At 36.8% G+C, this 13100-nt stretch overlaps 1 protein-coding gene across 1 annotated transcript in view; it reads left to right on the forward strand.

The window, feature by feature from the left end:
• Positions 1–5312: 5312 nt before the first annotated feature.
• The window catches only part of LOC107098229 (sodium-dependent proline transporter-like), a 22815-nt gene continuing 15027 nt past the window's right edge, over positions 5313–13100 (forward strand). Inside the window, exons 1-3 of the mRNA XM_015395758.1 lie at positions 5313–5574; positions 9342–9579; positions 10739–10870. Of these exons, the coding sequence (XP_015251244.1) occupies positions 5515–5574; positions 9342–9579; positions 10739–10870 (430 nt within the window). The 5' untranslated portion in view covers positions 5313–5514. The remainder of the gene's footprint in view (positions 5575–9341; positions 9580–10738; positions 10871–13100) is intronic.

The raw sequence follows: 13100 nt of genomic DNA on the forward strand, positions 1-13100 counted from the left end.
CGGCACCTCCGGACGCATCGCTGCCCCCTCCGGACACTGGCTTGTGCATCATCATTAAGCTCTATACTATTTATTAACACGCTATGTGTACGCCCAAAATTAAAAAAATACAGAGAAAGTTAAGCGTATGCCAGCGTTTTAGAAGATTCTAGGATGTCAGGCAAGAGCTGGGTAAATCGGCACAGTGTGACAGGGGCTTGACATAGTAAACAGTGGGGGCAATGTTTGTCAAGTTGCTAATTGTAGCATGTTAGCTGACATTGACATGTTTGCTCAGTTTAGAGTAAAAGCTGTTGCGGGATGTGCAAACAGGTCCAATTCATATAGGAAGCTTGTCTCATATGGTTCAAAATCAGTCTTTTCGTTTTTGAATTACCATGTTTTGCATTTCTGTTGCCTCATCTACGGCCACTGCCTAACGATACCCTGGGATTATGAGATAATCTCTGGTTGTTACTCTTCTGTGAACTGGTGTGAACATAGTTTGATATTCAGATAAGCCAGTTCTCCAGTACTATAGAAGAGTTGCACTTGTTTCAGTTGTTGGGAAGGCACATTTCATTTCCTGGGTAAAGACATTATCTTAGCATTTAAACTCAGGTAAAGTACTGACCTGAAAATGTTGTTTCAGGACACATAAAAGCAGATGTAATGTAGAAGAAAGCTGAAAAACGTGAGCGAAACAATGACTTAAATTCTGTGAGAAAGCATCTTTATCAGATCACATGAAAAATGTGTTGCTGGAGGTATTGAAAGGGGAAAACTTGTTGAACCTTTGACTGCACCTGGGTGTGGTTCAGACTGTAAAAGTGTTTGTTTAGTGATGGCCAGAACACAAGTACCTGTTTAAGCTTAACCTACGTATTATGTTGTGTTTCTCACATCTCTCTTCTTGTGCAGATCTAATGAGTTAGAAGAACACTTGTTAGGCTCTCAGGATGTTGTTGGTTTCAGGATTCTGAAGTGGGCAAGCTCAAAGTTTGCACCAAGGCGTAATGGCACATTAATATTGTTAGTTTTATTAAATAACTCTCCCCCCCCAAAATCCTTTTTTTTCTATTTGAGGTCTTTGTTTCTTTTTTTTTTCAAATGAAAACTTTGAAAGAAATAAAATATTTGTTCCATTATTTTTGCAAGCAAAGAACAGAGTTTGTAAATAAAAATAAAAACGAAATGAAACTTAACTATTTACCATTAACCATTATCTCAGTTTTTTTCAAATGTATTCTCATATTTCAGTTTTTAAATTACATTTTCTCCAAATTTCTTTTAATATTTTCTTTTTTCATGTTTTTGTTTTTTTCAGATTCCCATTATTTTCAAATTGCATTTTAAGCACTACATTTTGTCTTCAACACTCTGTCTTGACCAATAAAAATGTTGATGCTAACGTCCAGCAAATTAATAGATATACGTCTTATCTCCTAACCCCAGAGGAAAGCCCAACCAGAAGTGAAAAAACAGAGATCGGTAAAACACAATTTAAAAAAACTGTAATTCATAAAACTCAACCTGAAAAACCGAAATAAAAAAAGGAAAATATCAAATCTGTAAAAAGACATTTTGATAAAGAAAAAATAAAAAATAAAATATGATCAATGTTTTTAAAATGAAAAATAATATGGGCGTGCTTCGGTGATGCAGTGGTTATTCCTTAGTCCTTGACATTGCCGACCAAGGTTCAGTTTAAATCCTTGCATGTCTCTCTCCCTCTCTTGTACCTCCTTTCCTCTCAGCCCACTGTAAAAAAAAAAAAAAAAAAAAAAAATGAGCCACTAGTTCCGTAAAAAACAAAAAACAAATTTGAAAAAGCAAAATCTCAGAAAACAGCAAAGTTTCTTTTAAAACCTTTATCTGATTTCAATTTTTTTTTTAAGTGTTATTTCAGGATTGCATTTTTTACATTGTAGTATACAAAATGTATACTTTGCTTCAAACAATAATGCAACAACTTTTACTCCATACATCTTTTGGCTTTTCAGTTTATTCTGGTACAACTGAACAAAATGAAGTGCAACTAATTGCCTTTAGATGTAACCTAATACAAAAAAAAATAGTTCAGCTGTGTCAGTATAAATCCCATTGTTACAACGCAACTTTATTTACAAAACAATTCTAAAACAACCCTGTTAACCAAAGTTCTATTCTTTTCTGCAAAGACCTCTGAGATTTATTTCATATGAAAGAATATTGAACAGACAGCTTCATTACAAAAACAGACAATTCAGGGGTTTATAAACCAGCATTCCAACCATTAAAATTCCTGCCCATCATGTCCAAACCGCTCTTCTAAAACAGAAAATATATAGCACACTCAGACAGCTCCATGGCAACTGTGGTGGGTTTTCTAATATCAAATCGTTGAAAAGCCTAACATGCTGACGCCATTTTGACAGATACAGAAAAAAAAATGTATGACAGGATCACAACACACCTTCTATGTTTTTTAATTGAAAAAACAACAATACCTTTGAAACAACTGGAAGCTTGTTTTAGTGGTGCTTTCAGTTATATATGAAAGTTTTGGAGTATCGACAATGGCTGATTTTCAGACCTTTGCAGAGATAAATATGATTGATGGTTAAGATGGGTTTCACCTGAAATGTCAAGTAACAAAGTAAAATACTTTGTTCCCTTACCTAATTCCAAATATTGGCTATCTATACTTTATAGGAGCAATTATTTTTAGACAACTTTTTACTTCTAGTCCTTATATATTTTTTTGCAATTATCTCTACTTTCTACTCCTTATAGCCTATATGATAGGCTTTATTTAAGCTCATTTTCATTATGGCCTATTGGTATTAAAACAACAATAAAAAAAAACATTAAAATAATTAGTTTCATCCAGACAATTAATTTCTACGCGGTTAGACTCAGCGTTGCCCCAACTTTTTGTTCACCACATATTAAAATAAATAATTTTTCAAGATGAATCAAAGTTAAATTTTATATGGTTACCATTAGTTATAAAACTAAGAAAATTAAGTTTAAGGAAGTTACCATGAGGAACTGTAGAAAAATGTTCCTTTTACAGGGTATTACAGGTCAAGCTTGCACTACCCTTGAAGCTTTCTCTCTGCGGTTCGTTTCCTGAAAAGAGATCACTCGGAACAAACTCGTTAAATAACGCTTCATAACGTATATGTATAAAATATCTAGGAGACAGGACAACAGATTTTGATAGAAATTGCAATCTTACTCAGATCAGATGTTGCTTAGGGTTACAGAAGGCAGCTGCTTACCAACCAGGCTCACTTCTCAGGAATAAGCATTTTTTTTACAACTCCAGTCTGCCACATCTTCACATCAGTACATCATGCACGTTTGTAGATGAGGAGACATCAATGGCTCCAGTCTTATCAAAATATTACACTTTGTTCTTAGTTGAAGGACGCCGCTCTCATTCCATTCCCAAATCTTTGCCACATACATAATGAAGATTATAATTGTATATAGCCGGACGGTCGATAATTAGATAAACTACTGAGGAAAACATCAGTTCTGGCATGCAACAGGCAGGTAATATTAAGGTGTAATGAACTCGCAAATAATCAATGATAATTATCCTAACATACAGTAAATCTACTGTCCATAATTCTTTTTTCCTGCATTACTTTAAGTTTTATACTTTAAGTAGTTTTAAAAATTTTCCTTTAACAATTTTACTGTCGTAACAAGGTTAAGTTGATCCTCTAAGTTCTACAAAAGTGTTTTTAAACAGTAGGCTTTATACTTCTACTGGAGTAATAAACCTTAACACCCCTGGGTTTCATATCTACAGCGCATAAAATAAGTATTGAACAAGCCACCATTTTCCTCAGTAAATATATTTCTAGAGGTCCTATTGACATTTTCACTAGATGTTGGTAACATGCTTTCACACATACAAAGAGATCAAACCATAGAAGTCCAGAAATTAAGTAATGTTTAATAAAGTGAATATTGAATATGTGAAGAAAGGGAGGTGCAAAAAGGCATGAAAAACCAAGACATTAGCTGAAATCTCACAGTAATTAGAAAGCATCCTTCCTTTTGTCAGTGCAAATTAATATCAGCTGGTTTAGTCTCAAATGATGGCCTATAAAAAGATGGTAGCAGTAATTACTAACCATTATTTAAAGCGGCTCTTTGAAGTTGTTACCCCCACACACACCTTTTTTTTTTTCTTTTCTGGAATCTGGGGTACGTAACGTTTATGGTTTTAATCTATGCTCTGGATTACCCATAATTCCAAGTGGTATTGTAAAAAAATTAAATACTCAAATCCATTGTTCTTTTAAGATGCTGATGAAGATTCTCAGTCATCCAGGACATAGTCATACTGTAAAAGTTCAAAAAAATATCCACTGGACTTAGTTTCCAAGATTTGAAGACGTTTCGCCACCTCTCCAGGAAGCTTTCTCAATTCAAATTGTCTGGATCCGCAGTGAGTTTGAGTCTTATGTAAACAAAGCCTTGCATTGCCATTTGCATGTTTCCAAGCAATACAAGGCTTTGTCTATATAAGACTCAAACTCACTGCGGATCCAGACATTTGAATTGAGAAAGCTTCCTGGAGAGGTGGCAAACCGTCTTCAAATCTTGGAAACCAAGTCCAGTGGATATTTTTTGAACTTTTACCGAATTCTTTTAAGATCTTTATTGCTGTTTGAAACATATTATAGAGTGTATTTTTTTTTTTTTTTTACCACCCCTTTAATGAACTATACACAGTTATTAACATAGTAATTAAAAGGACTACTGTCTGCTTTGCTATTGGTGTTGTGTTTAAACACCTTCATGTTGAAATCTGGCATGTGTTGCGGTATAAATAAGGTCTGGTCAGTCTACCTAGTATCAGTTGGGATAAGACGGATTTTTCACACCATTACATCTGCAAAGAGACATCCTGTGCAGGGGGCCAACCAGGTGTCAGTGATGGGGCCCCTAAGGGGTTTGGGGCCCCTAAGCAACTGCAGTCTCTACTTTCCGATAGTTACGCCATTGAAACCATCTACTGCCTTGCTTTTTATTCGATGATGGCCCCACCCTGACCCCCTGGTAAATGCGGTCTAGAACCGCCTCTGTTTCCAGTGCTTTTCTCAGCGCTAAAATATACCACCATCATTCTTAAAGCCACAGCACGCAGACTTCACCTCAAACTCTTGGTGTTTTTAACTATTTTCCAAACTAAATCGTTCCTGCATCCTTCTGTTTATTTCCCCCGCCATGTTGCCCTTGGTTACCGTGTACACATCCTTCAAATCGTCACCGCCTCGTTTTGAAGCGGTAGGTGGAGGTTTGTTTTTTTTTTCACCTGCGTCCCTTCTCCTCTCCCCGCCCTTCATCTCACCTCCCCTCCGGCGGCCCGTTTCCTCATCGTCACCGCTGAGGTCTACCTGCCGAACCTGTGCCACTGACCTACTTCACCCAAACATACAGCATGTCGGCGTTCTTCTAAATCCACTGCCGCATAAAATGAAGGGAAACGGTCGAGTGTTTTAACTTAAGCGCCGCCTTTGCCGGGTGGAAATGCAGGACAAAAGCGGTAAAGGAGCAGCCGTCGGAGGAGACGCAGCAGCCGCAGCGCAGGTAAAAACCCTGGTTTTTGTTTTTCTTTCTGTCTTTATTTATGGGTGCTCCAAAAACATACGCTTTTAAAACTTGAGCTGCTCTTATTGAAGCTTTTCCGCTTTAAATTTGGGCCCGGTACCTACGGCTAACCTCCCCGTCATCAGATGGAGCGGTCTAACCTGTCCGCCGACATTTCTGTGGGAGGTGATATCAGTCCTTAAGATGTACAGATGTGTTCACACAAACTGTTCCCATGCCGTTCCAACACAGGAACAGCTGGTCGGCCTAGATACTTATCATTTGTTAAAAATAGACCTAAAATATAGACTTAATCATCTCGTTTACTTATTGAATTCATTTAAAGTTATTTTAAACTCCTAAATTAGCTGAAAAGAAAACTAGTTTGCATTATTTTCGCATCTAAATAATAGACCATTCTCATCTCCAGTTTAGGTGAACTCTAAATTTCTTTGTACAACCAATTAGTTCCTCCAGAGTTCTTCCTCATTGTGTTTTTTCAACATTTCCTTTGGTAATTACATGCCTTTAACTTCCTATCCTTTTCCAGGTTTGTAATATATGCAAAACCTGTAAAGTAGGTCAAGGTAGATGTTACCTTTCAGACTCTAATATCACCTGTAATCATAATAAAACTGAACTCATATAAGTAATTCTTCTTTAAACCCTGAACAAATAGTGTGACGGTGTATAAAGCAGAACTTCTGCTCTTATCACCATTCTAGTTCCTCCTTGTGACCCAGCACAAGTTCCTCCATGGTTCAGAGGTTGATTGCTTATTGGAAGAATTACAAAGTACCTTATAATTCTATGCATTTTTAAGTTGTTCAGTTTAATCCAAATAATATTTGTAATACAAAGTGTACTTAAAGCTATTTTACCTGTTCATTGTAAAAGTATTCTCAAACATTTTGTTTGACATTTTTAGCATAATACTTAGTAGCTACATCAGCCCTGTTAGTGTTAGAAAAACAAACTTCCACATTTTGAGAGATGGTGGTGGCAGAATCATGCTGCGGGGAAGCAGTCTCTCTCTGTTCTGTTGATGGGAAGATGCTTGGAGATAAATAGAGGTAAAATCTTTTAAGCTAAGCCCCAAGAAATTGCAAATTAAATGAGTCTAGGGCAGAGGTTCATGTTCCAGCAAAACAAACCACTTTAAACCTGCAGCCAGAGATACAAAGCCAGGCTTAAGGGGATGCATATTCATGTGTTGAAGTGGTATCTGTATCAGGCATGTAGTACTTGTTCTTGTACAAACGACCTGATACTCTTAACCAAAACAACTTTGATGTTTGATGAAACTCTTGGCATCAAAACAATGAAGTTAACTTTAGCTGCAGCTTTCAATCAGAGCTCCCCGATGCAGAAAAGGGCCTTTCTACTGTATTTCAGCAGTCCTGGGTCTAATGTTTTTATCTGCTTAACCATTCAGAGAATATGAGCAAAACTATTTGCTAAGACAAAGCTTTTATTTTTTGCTCATATTCAGTACTAGAGGTAGACTGGTACATCAGCAGGGCGATGTATTTGTCTGATATTAATGGGTTTTTTTTTTTTATATCAGATTCAAGCACCTAAAACACTGTAAGACAAGGAAAGAAAGGCACAGAGTCAGAATTCTTCTGACTCTGTGCCTGACTCAGAGTCTGTACAGTTACAAACTCCAAACCACTCAGCCAGCCTCAAAACTCTCCTCACAATTTATTAGAATCAGGCATTCCCTAGCTACATATCTCAGAGCTGCACTAAGGGAGGAGGGAAAAGGCTACAGCTCTCAGACTCAGATAACATAAAAGTAACAATTAATTTCTGCTAGACATCGGGCTTCAGTCATGGTTGGGCTTAAGCAGGTGCTGTGTTGGACATCAGTTGTCAGAAGGTGCAATGCTGCCAATAAGTCAACCACAACTTCCTTAAAAGCAAGCTTACCGGTACAGATAAAAGGTGTTTATAATTGCATACACACAGCATACAGTTTTATGCATTATAACATTATACAGATACATTTCTGTACAATTACTCTAACATTTATATACGCTGATAGGTGTTGGCGTTTCCATCAGTGCATCCAGCAGCCATGCCCTGAGGTCATGTGAAGCGGATGCATTGCTGCTCGCTCAGTCTGCTACCAATTGTTAATTTTTTTTGTTTATTTTGTCAATAAATATTTCCAGTGTTTTTTATCATGTAAATGGAGAAAGTGAAAGCAATGTCAGCCTAAACAACCATCTCGAAAACTAATCTGCACACATCAGGGATCGGTTAATTTGATTTTAAAATCTGTTTAGAATCAGCATCTGCTTTGAAAAAAAAAACTGTATCAGTCATTCTCTATTCGGTATCAGCTGTTTTAAGTATTTATAATCTGATTACTTGTGCTTGAACTCAGTTTAAAGGAATCTGGTATAGATTCATCCCTAATATGAGGCAAGATGTAAAAAAAAAAAAAAGGAATGTTGAGAAAACTTTCACCTTTTAGCCTGACTGAGCTTGAGCTGTTTTAACAAAAAGAATAGGAAATATTTCAGTCACCAGGTGTGGAAAGCTGTAGTTGACCTAGTTGCTCCTCTGGAAAAAGCCATCATAGGAGCTGGCCTTGCCACTAGCTACAAATTCTTTTTTTTCATACCATAGACGTATCACCTGTTGCTTATGTTCCTCGCCCAAACGAAGGCACTAAAACAACCTGTGAAGCTTTTCTTTATAAAATGTGCTCCAGCAAAGTTCTGCTGTTGGTTTCTTTATGTCATGTCTGGGGAAGTGTTGGCCTAGTGGTTAGAGCAGTGGGCTTGTGCTCTGAGAAGGTTGCAAGTACCTGGTTCGATCCCCAAAGCCCCTGGGTTCCTGAGCAAGACTATTAACTCCCGATTGATCCCTGGGCGCAGCACACTGACAGCCCCTGCTTCCCAAGAGGATGGGTTAAATGCAGAGAATTCAGTTCGTTGCTCTGTACTCGTGACAGTGTAATGACAATAAAAGCTGGGAAAAAAAAGTTTAAAGGGAGTTATTTCTTCCCACTGTTTGCTAGTTTTTGCTAAGCCTGATTTAATGACTGAACTAGGATGCTATATATATATATATATATATATATATATATATATATATATATATATATATATATATATAGTCAGCAGCTCAACAGGCCAATTAAATTGAGCTGCATGGAGCAGCGGCATCAACTTCTCTGTCGGAGCAACATACCCCGTCTGATAATGATAGTTTTATCTCCCATCATAAAATAACTTGGAGTGTTGTTGAAAATATTTAATGTTAATAAGAGATGTTTTCAAGTTTTTAAGAAAATGGCTGCCTATCAATTAATCGTTAACCCATTAGATCAATCAATTTCAGTTTAATTCATTTATTGAAAACTTTCATTCCTAATAAACAGAATTTCACCCTAAATCGATCTAGAATGCCTTTTTTTTTATTGCATTTGAAACTAATTAGACTGATTTTTTAAGACTTATGTTTATAAATGCTTATCTTGTAAAGTGCTATTAGATAATATTTGTTGTGGCCTTCTGTAATCAAATTGAATTACTCTGCAATAGTTTATCATAGATCCAATAGATTACTTCTAACTGAGAAAGTTTGACATGTTTAAAGTGGTGAAATAATTTCTTAAATTATTACAATGGCCATATTTATGCATATTACTCAGCTTCCCATTGATTAACTCTTATTAACATTGAATAATTCCTTGTCTTATGATGCATTTCTACTAATGTCACCATGTTTGTCTTATTGTTCATTTCTTTTAGAACCCAGTACATTTGAATGGGCATAGCACTCCTTCAAATGGCTACAGCCCAGGAATTACACCGACCCCACAGCAGCCGTCGGATTCCAGCGCCCCTTTTCCTGGGCCCCCCCCAGCCGCGGTTGTTGAGAGGGATCAGTGGGGAGGGAAGTACGAGTTCCTGCTCTCCTGTATCGGTTACTGCGTGGGTCTGGGCAACGTGTGGAGGTTCCCTTACCTGTGTTACCGTAATGGAGGAGGTGAGTTACTATAAAGCATGTTGCATATCCTCCTTTTAACTCTGGTGATCTTTTTCATTTTATGATTCCTGCCTTTAATTTTATTAGAGGTAATTATTTTACCAACTCATCAGGGTATGGGCTTTGCTCCCCTGCATGGCAAACCTAGTTTAGACATTTGTGGAGAAATAGAATAGAACGGAAAATCCCTTTATTGTTCCAATATGGGGAAATTCTGGTTTTAACAGCAGCAAGAAGATTATAGAAAAAATGGTCACAAAAATGTGGACCTTAGAAAAATGTGCAAGAATAACATAACAGTGAAGAGTTAAAGATAAACAATAAAATACTGTACTGTAAAGTGTTTTAACAATATATATACTGTGCACCTTGAGAATAAATAACCAATATCCAGCTATGGACATTTTTACAGCTATGAAAACATCAGCAACATCAGAGATGTGCAAAATGGCAGCAGCATGTTATTTAACTGACTAACGTAGAAACTGTCCATAATCAGCATGGATGTAACAACTTATTGAGGTTGTTGGGAACAGTGGTGGTTATAAAGTCTTATAGCTGCTGGGAGGAAGGATCTGTGATAACGCTCCCTGGTGCCTTTAGGGTGCAGCAGTCTGTCACTGAAGGAGCTCTCCAGTTCTGAAACAGCTTCATGCATGGGGTGGGAAATATTATCCAACAGAGATGTTAATTTAGTTACGATCCTTTTGTTTCCTCCTGCATTAAGTCCAGAGGGCGTCCAATCACAGAGCTGGCCTTCTTGATCAGCTTATCCAGCTGCTTTCTCTCAGCTACAGATAAGCCACTGCTCGAACAGACAGCTCCATAGAAGATGGCTGATGCCACAGCAGAGTCATAGAAGGTCTTTAGGAGCGCCCCCTGCTCTCCAAAAGATCTCTGTTTCCTCAGCAGGAAGAGTCTGCTCTGATACAGAGCTACAGAGATACAGTTGGGTGCTCAGCCTCACAGCTTCAACTGTGTTTTCCCTCAATAACACACCGGAAATAAGGTCCCTTTTTCTATGCCAGCAATATTCTCATCTGAGATCAAACATTTTGAGGCCTGACTGACTGTAAGGCTTTCTATGAAGCTAACTCTTAAACTGCATGGTCTTATCATTAAAACCTAATCGAAAAATATTTTTCTCTGATCCTTACAGGAGTGTTTCTCATCCCCTACTTCATTATGCTCTTTGTGACGGGAGTACCTCTCTTTCTCATGGAGCTGAGTTTAGGCCAGTATGGCTCAGCTGGCCCAATCATGGTGTGGAAATGCTGCCCTCTGCTTAAAGGTAATCACCTCCTCCATTATAGTTTTTATTAGACACCCTTTGGGTAATCATTTGTCTAAACTTAATGTCCTCAAGCTCATTGCTGAGCCGTTGAACTGTGGTTCCCACTGTAAAAAGCACCGTAAAGCCCCTGAATTAATTTCTAAGAAAGCTCCATGTTTGTTTTGTGTCACCAATTGCGTCAACCCAACAGCAAACACATACTCACATAGTATAAACAATGCTGTTAATCATCTGAGCTTGTGATGTGTCTTTTAATTTAAAATAGGTGGGTTGAGTATCCTAAATGTGTACTCAAATAAGAAAAACAGCAGTGCAACATTTTCTTTTTTCTTAAGTAAAGGTAGGGAATAGTCACGTTAAGAATTTATTCAAGTAAGGGTTAAAAAGTACCAAGTGTTGGATCATAAGGGCTTGACTAACATTTAGAAATTATGCAAGAAGACAGACTTTATGCACAAGTTCTGGTATTTTAAAGCCTGTGACACATAAATATAACAAATTAATAACATGATTATGAATTTTCTTTTTAAATTAGAACAGGGTAAAGACTTTCCACTGATAATATTTACAGTAATGATTACTCAGCTGATCTCCAAATAGCTGAAGATACTCTGAGTGGGCGGAGTAACCAGAAATTTCACTTAAGTAAGATTAATGATACTTAAAAAGAATATTATTCGAGTAAAAGTAAGAAGTGCAGCGTAGTAAAACGACTAAATGTGATTTTTTTTTTTTTTTAAACGCTACTCAATTAAATCTAACTAGTTACTTCCCTCTTCTGCATTAGGGGAACAATTTCTATAGCATCAAGAAGGAGGATATTATGCGGCATATCAATGAATTACTAAGGTGTACATAAGAATCTGGTTTACTCTCATTTATAGTACAATTTTGAGGGTTTTTAATAGGATGCTTGTGTAGCTGAATAGGATATAAAAAAAAAAAAAGTCAAAAAGTATTTGTTCACAGTATTTGTATTTATTCATTACATCGTGGTGTGCAAAACCCGACCATTGAGGTAAATCTTTTAAAGTGCAGAATGCCACAAAGCGTAACATGTGATGACTTAAGTGTTCAAAAACATATAATTTAACAGGTAACATGCATAATAAGAAAAGCTGACGCTTGCAGCCTCGCAGCAGTTATTTTGGTATCCAGGGGCGACGACACTTTATGAAAAAAAAAGGAACTCATTGATGAGGTACCTGCTGCACTTATATTACTTTAATGTTAATTGGTACTTGCAAGCTATATAAGTGCAGCTTTCCATTGACTGCTTACGTCCACATCGCATCGACAAAGTGTGCAGAAGCTATGGAATGAGTCTTGACTACTTTTCGTTATAAATTCACGCTCTTTTGTCCATTGAGAGATAAACAAGGTCTTGTGTTTTGGCACGATGCTAACTTTCTGTCAATGAATAACTAAGTATCACTCTGAGTCTTGTTTACTTTTTAACCAATGACAAGCAGATATTTATCTGATACGGCACCACTCTTAGCCAGTCATCTGTTAGACCAGATAGTCAAAACATTTTTTTATATTCTATGATTGGATATTGTGCTGCAGCCCAGCAAGAATGGAAATAAATCTGCTCTTCAAGCCTTGTGCCTCATAAAGGAGGATAAATACTCATCCAGCTGTGCAATGAAAATCCGGACTGTTCACCCAAAGCCCGTCATCTGTCACCCTACTCTGCATATAAACTGCAAAAAAAAACCTTAAAAAAAATAGATATTTCTTTAGATAAGTGTGTTTGCCCCTTAATTTAAGCAGATAAATAAGATAATCTGACATTGGAATTAGTATTTTTCCACTTACATCTTGATAATTTTATCTGCGCTTGAAACAAGATAAGTTTTCTTAATTTAAATGTACGTTTTATTTCATTGGCAAACTGCCTTTTTTATCCACTTAAAACAAGGGAAAATACACTCCTTAAAAATGAATTTAATTTCTTTTTTTGCAGTGTATCACGGGTAAACCAACCATCAAAAATAGATATTCGCAATAGAAATCAATGAATGCAATTTTTCTTTTAAGGCCAAAGCTCACATCAATTATTTTGTCTATAAACGATCCTCGAAATGTGCTGCTGATTTTTTATTTTTTTTTATTTTTTGGGAATATTAAATTAGATATTGTTTTTCCTCCACTTCTGTGACAAAAGAGATACAATGATAACAAACTTTACTAGCCTGGGTGCCATTCCGAACTTAGTCCCGCC

Source organism: Cyprinodon variegatus, unplaced genomic scaffold (assembly GCF_000732505.1).
Source record: "Cyprinodon variegatus isolate N-32 unplaced genomic scaffold, C_variegatus-1.0 Scaffold760, whole genome shotgun sequence".
Taxonomy (NCBI): Eukaryota; Metazoa; Chordata; class Actinopteri; order Cyprinodontiformes; family Cyprinodontidae; genus Cyprinodon; species Cyprinodon variegatus.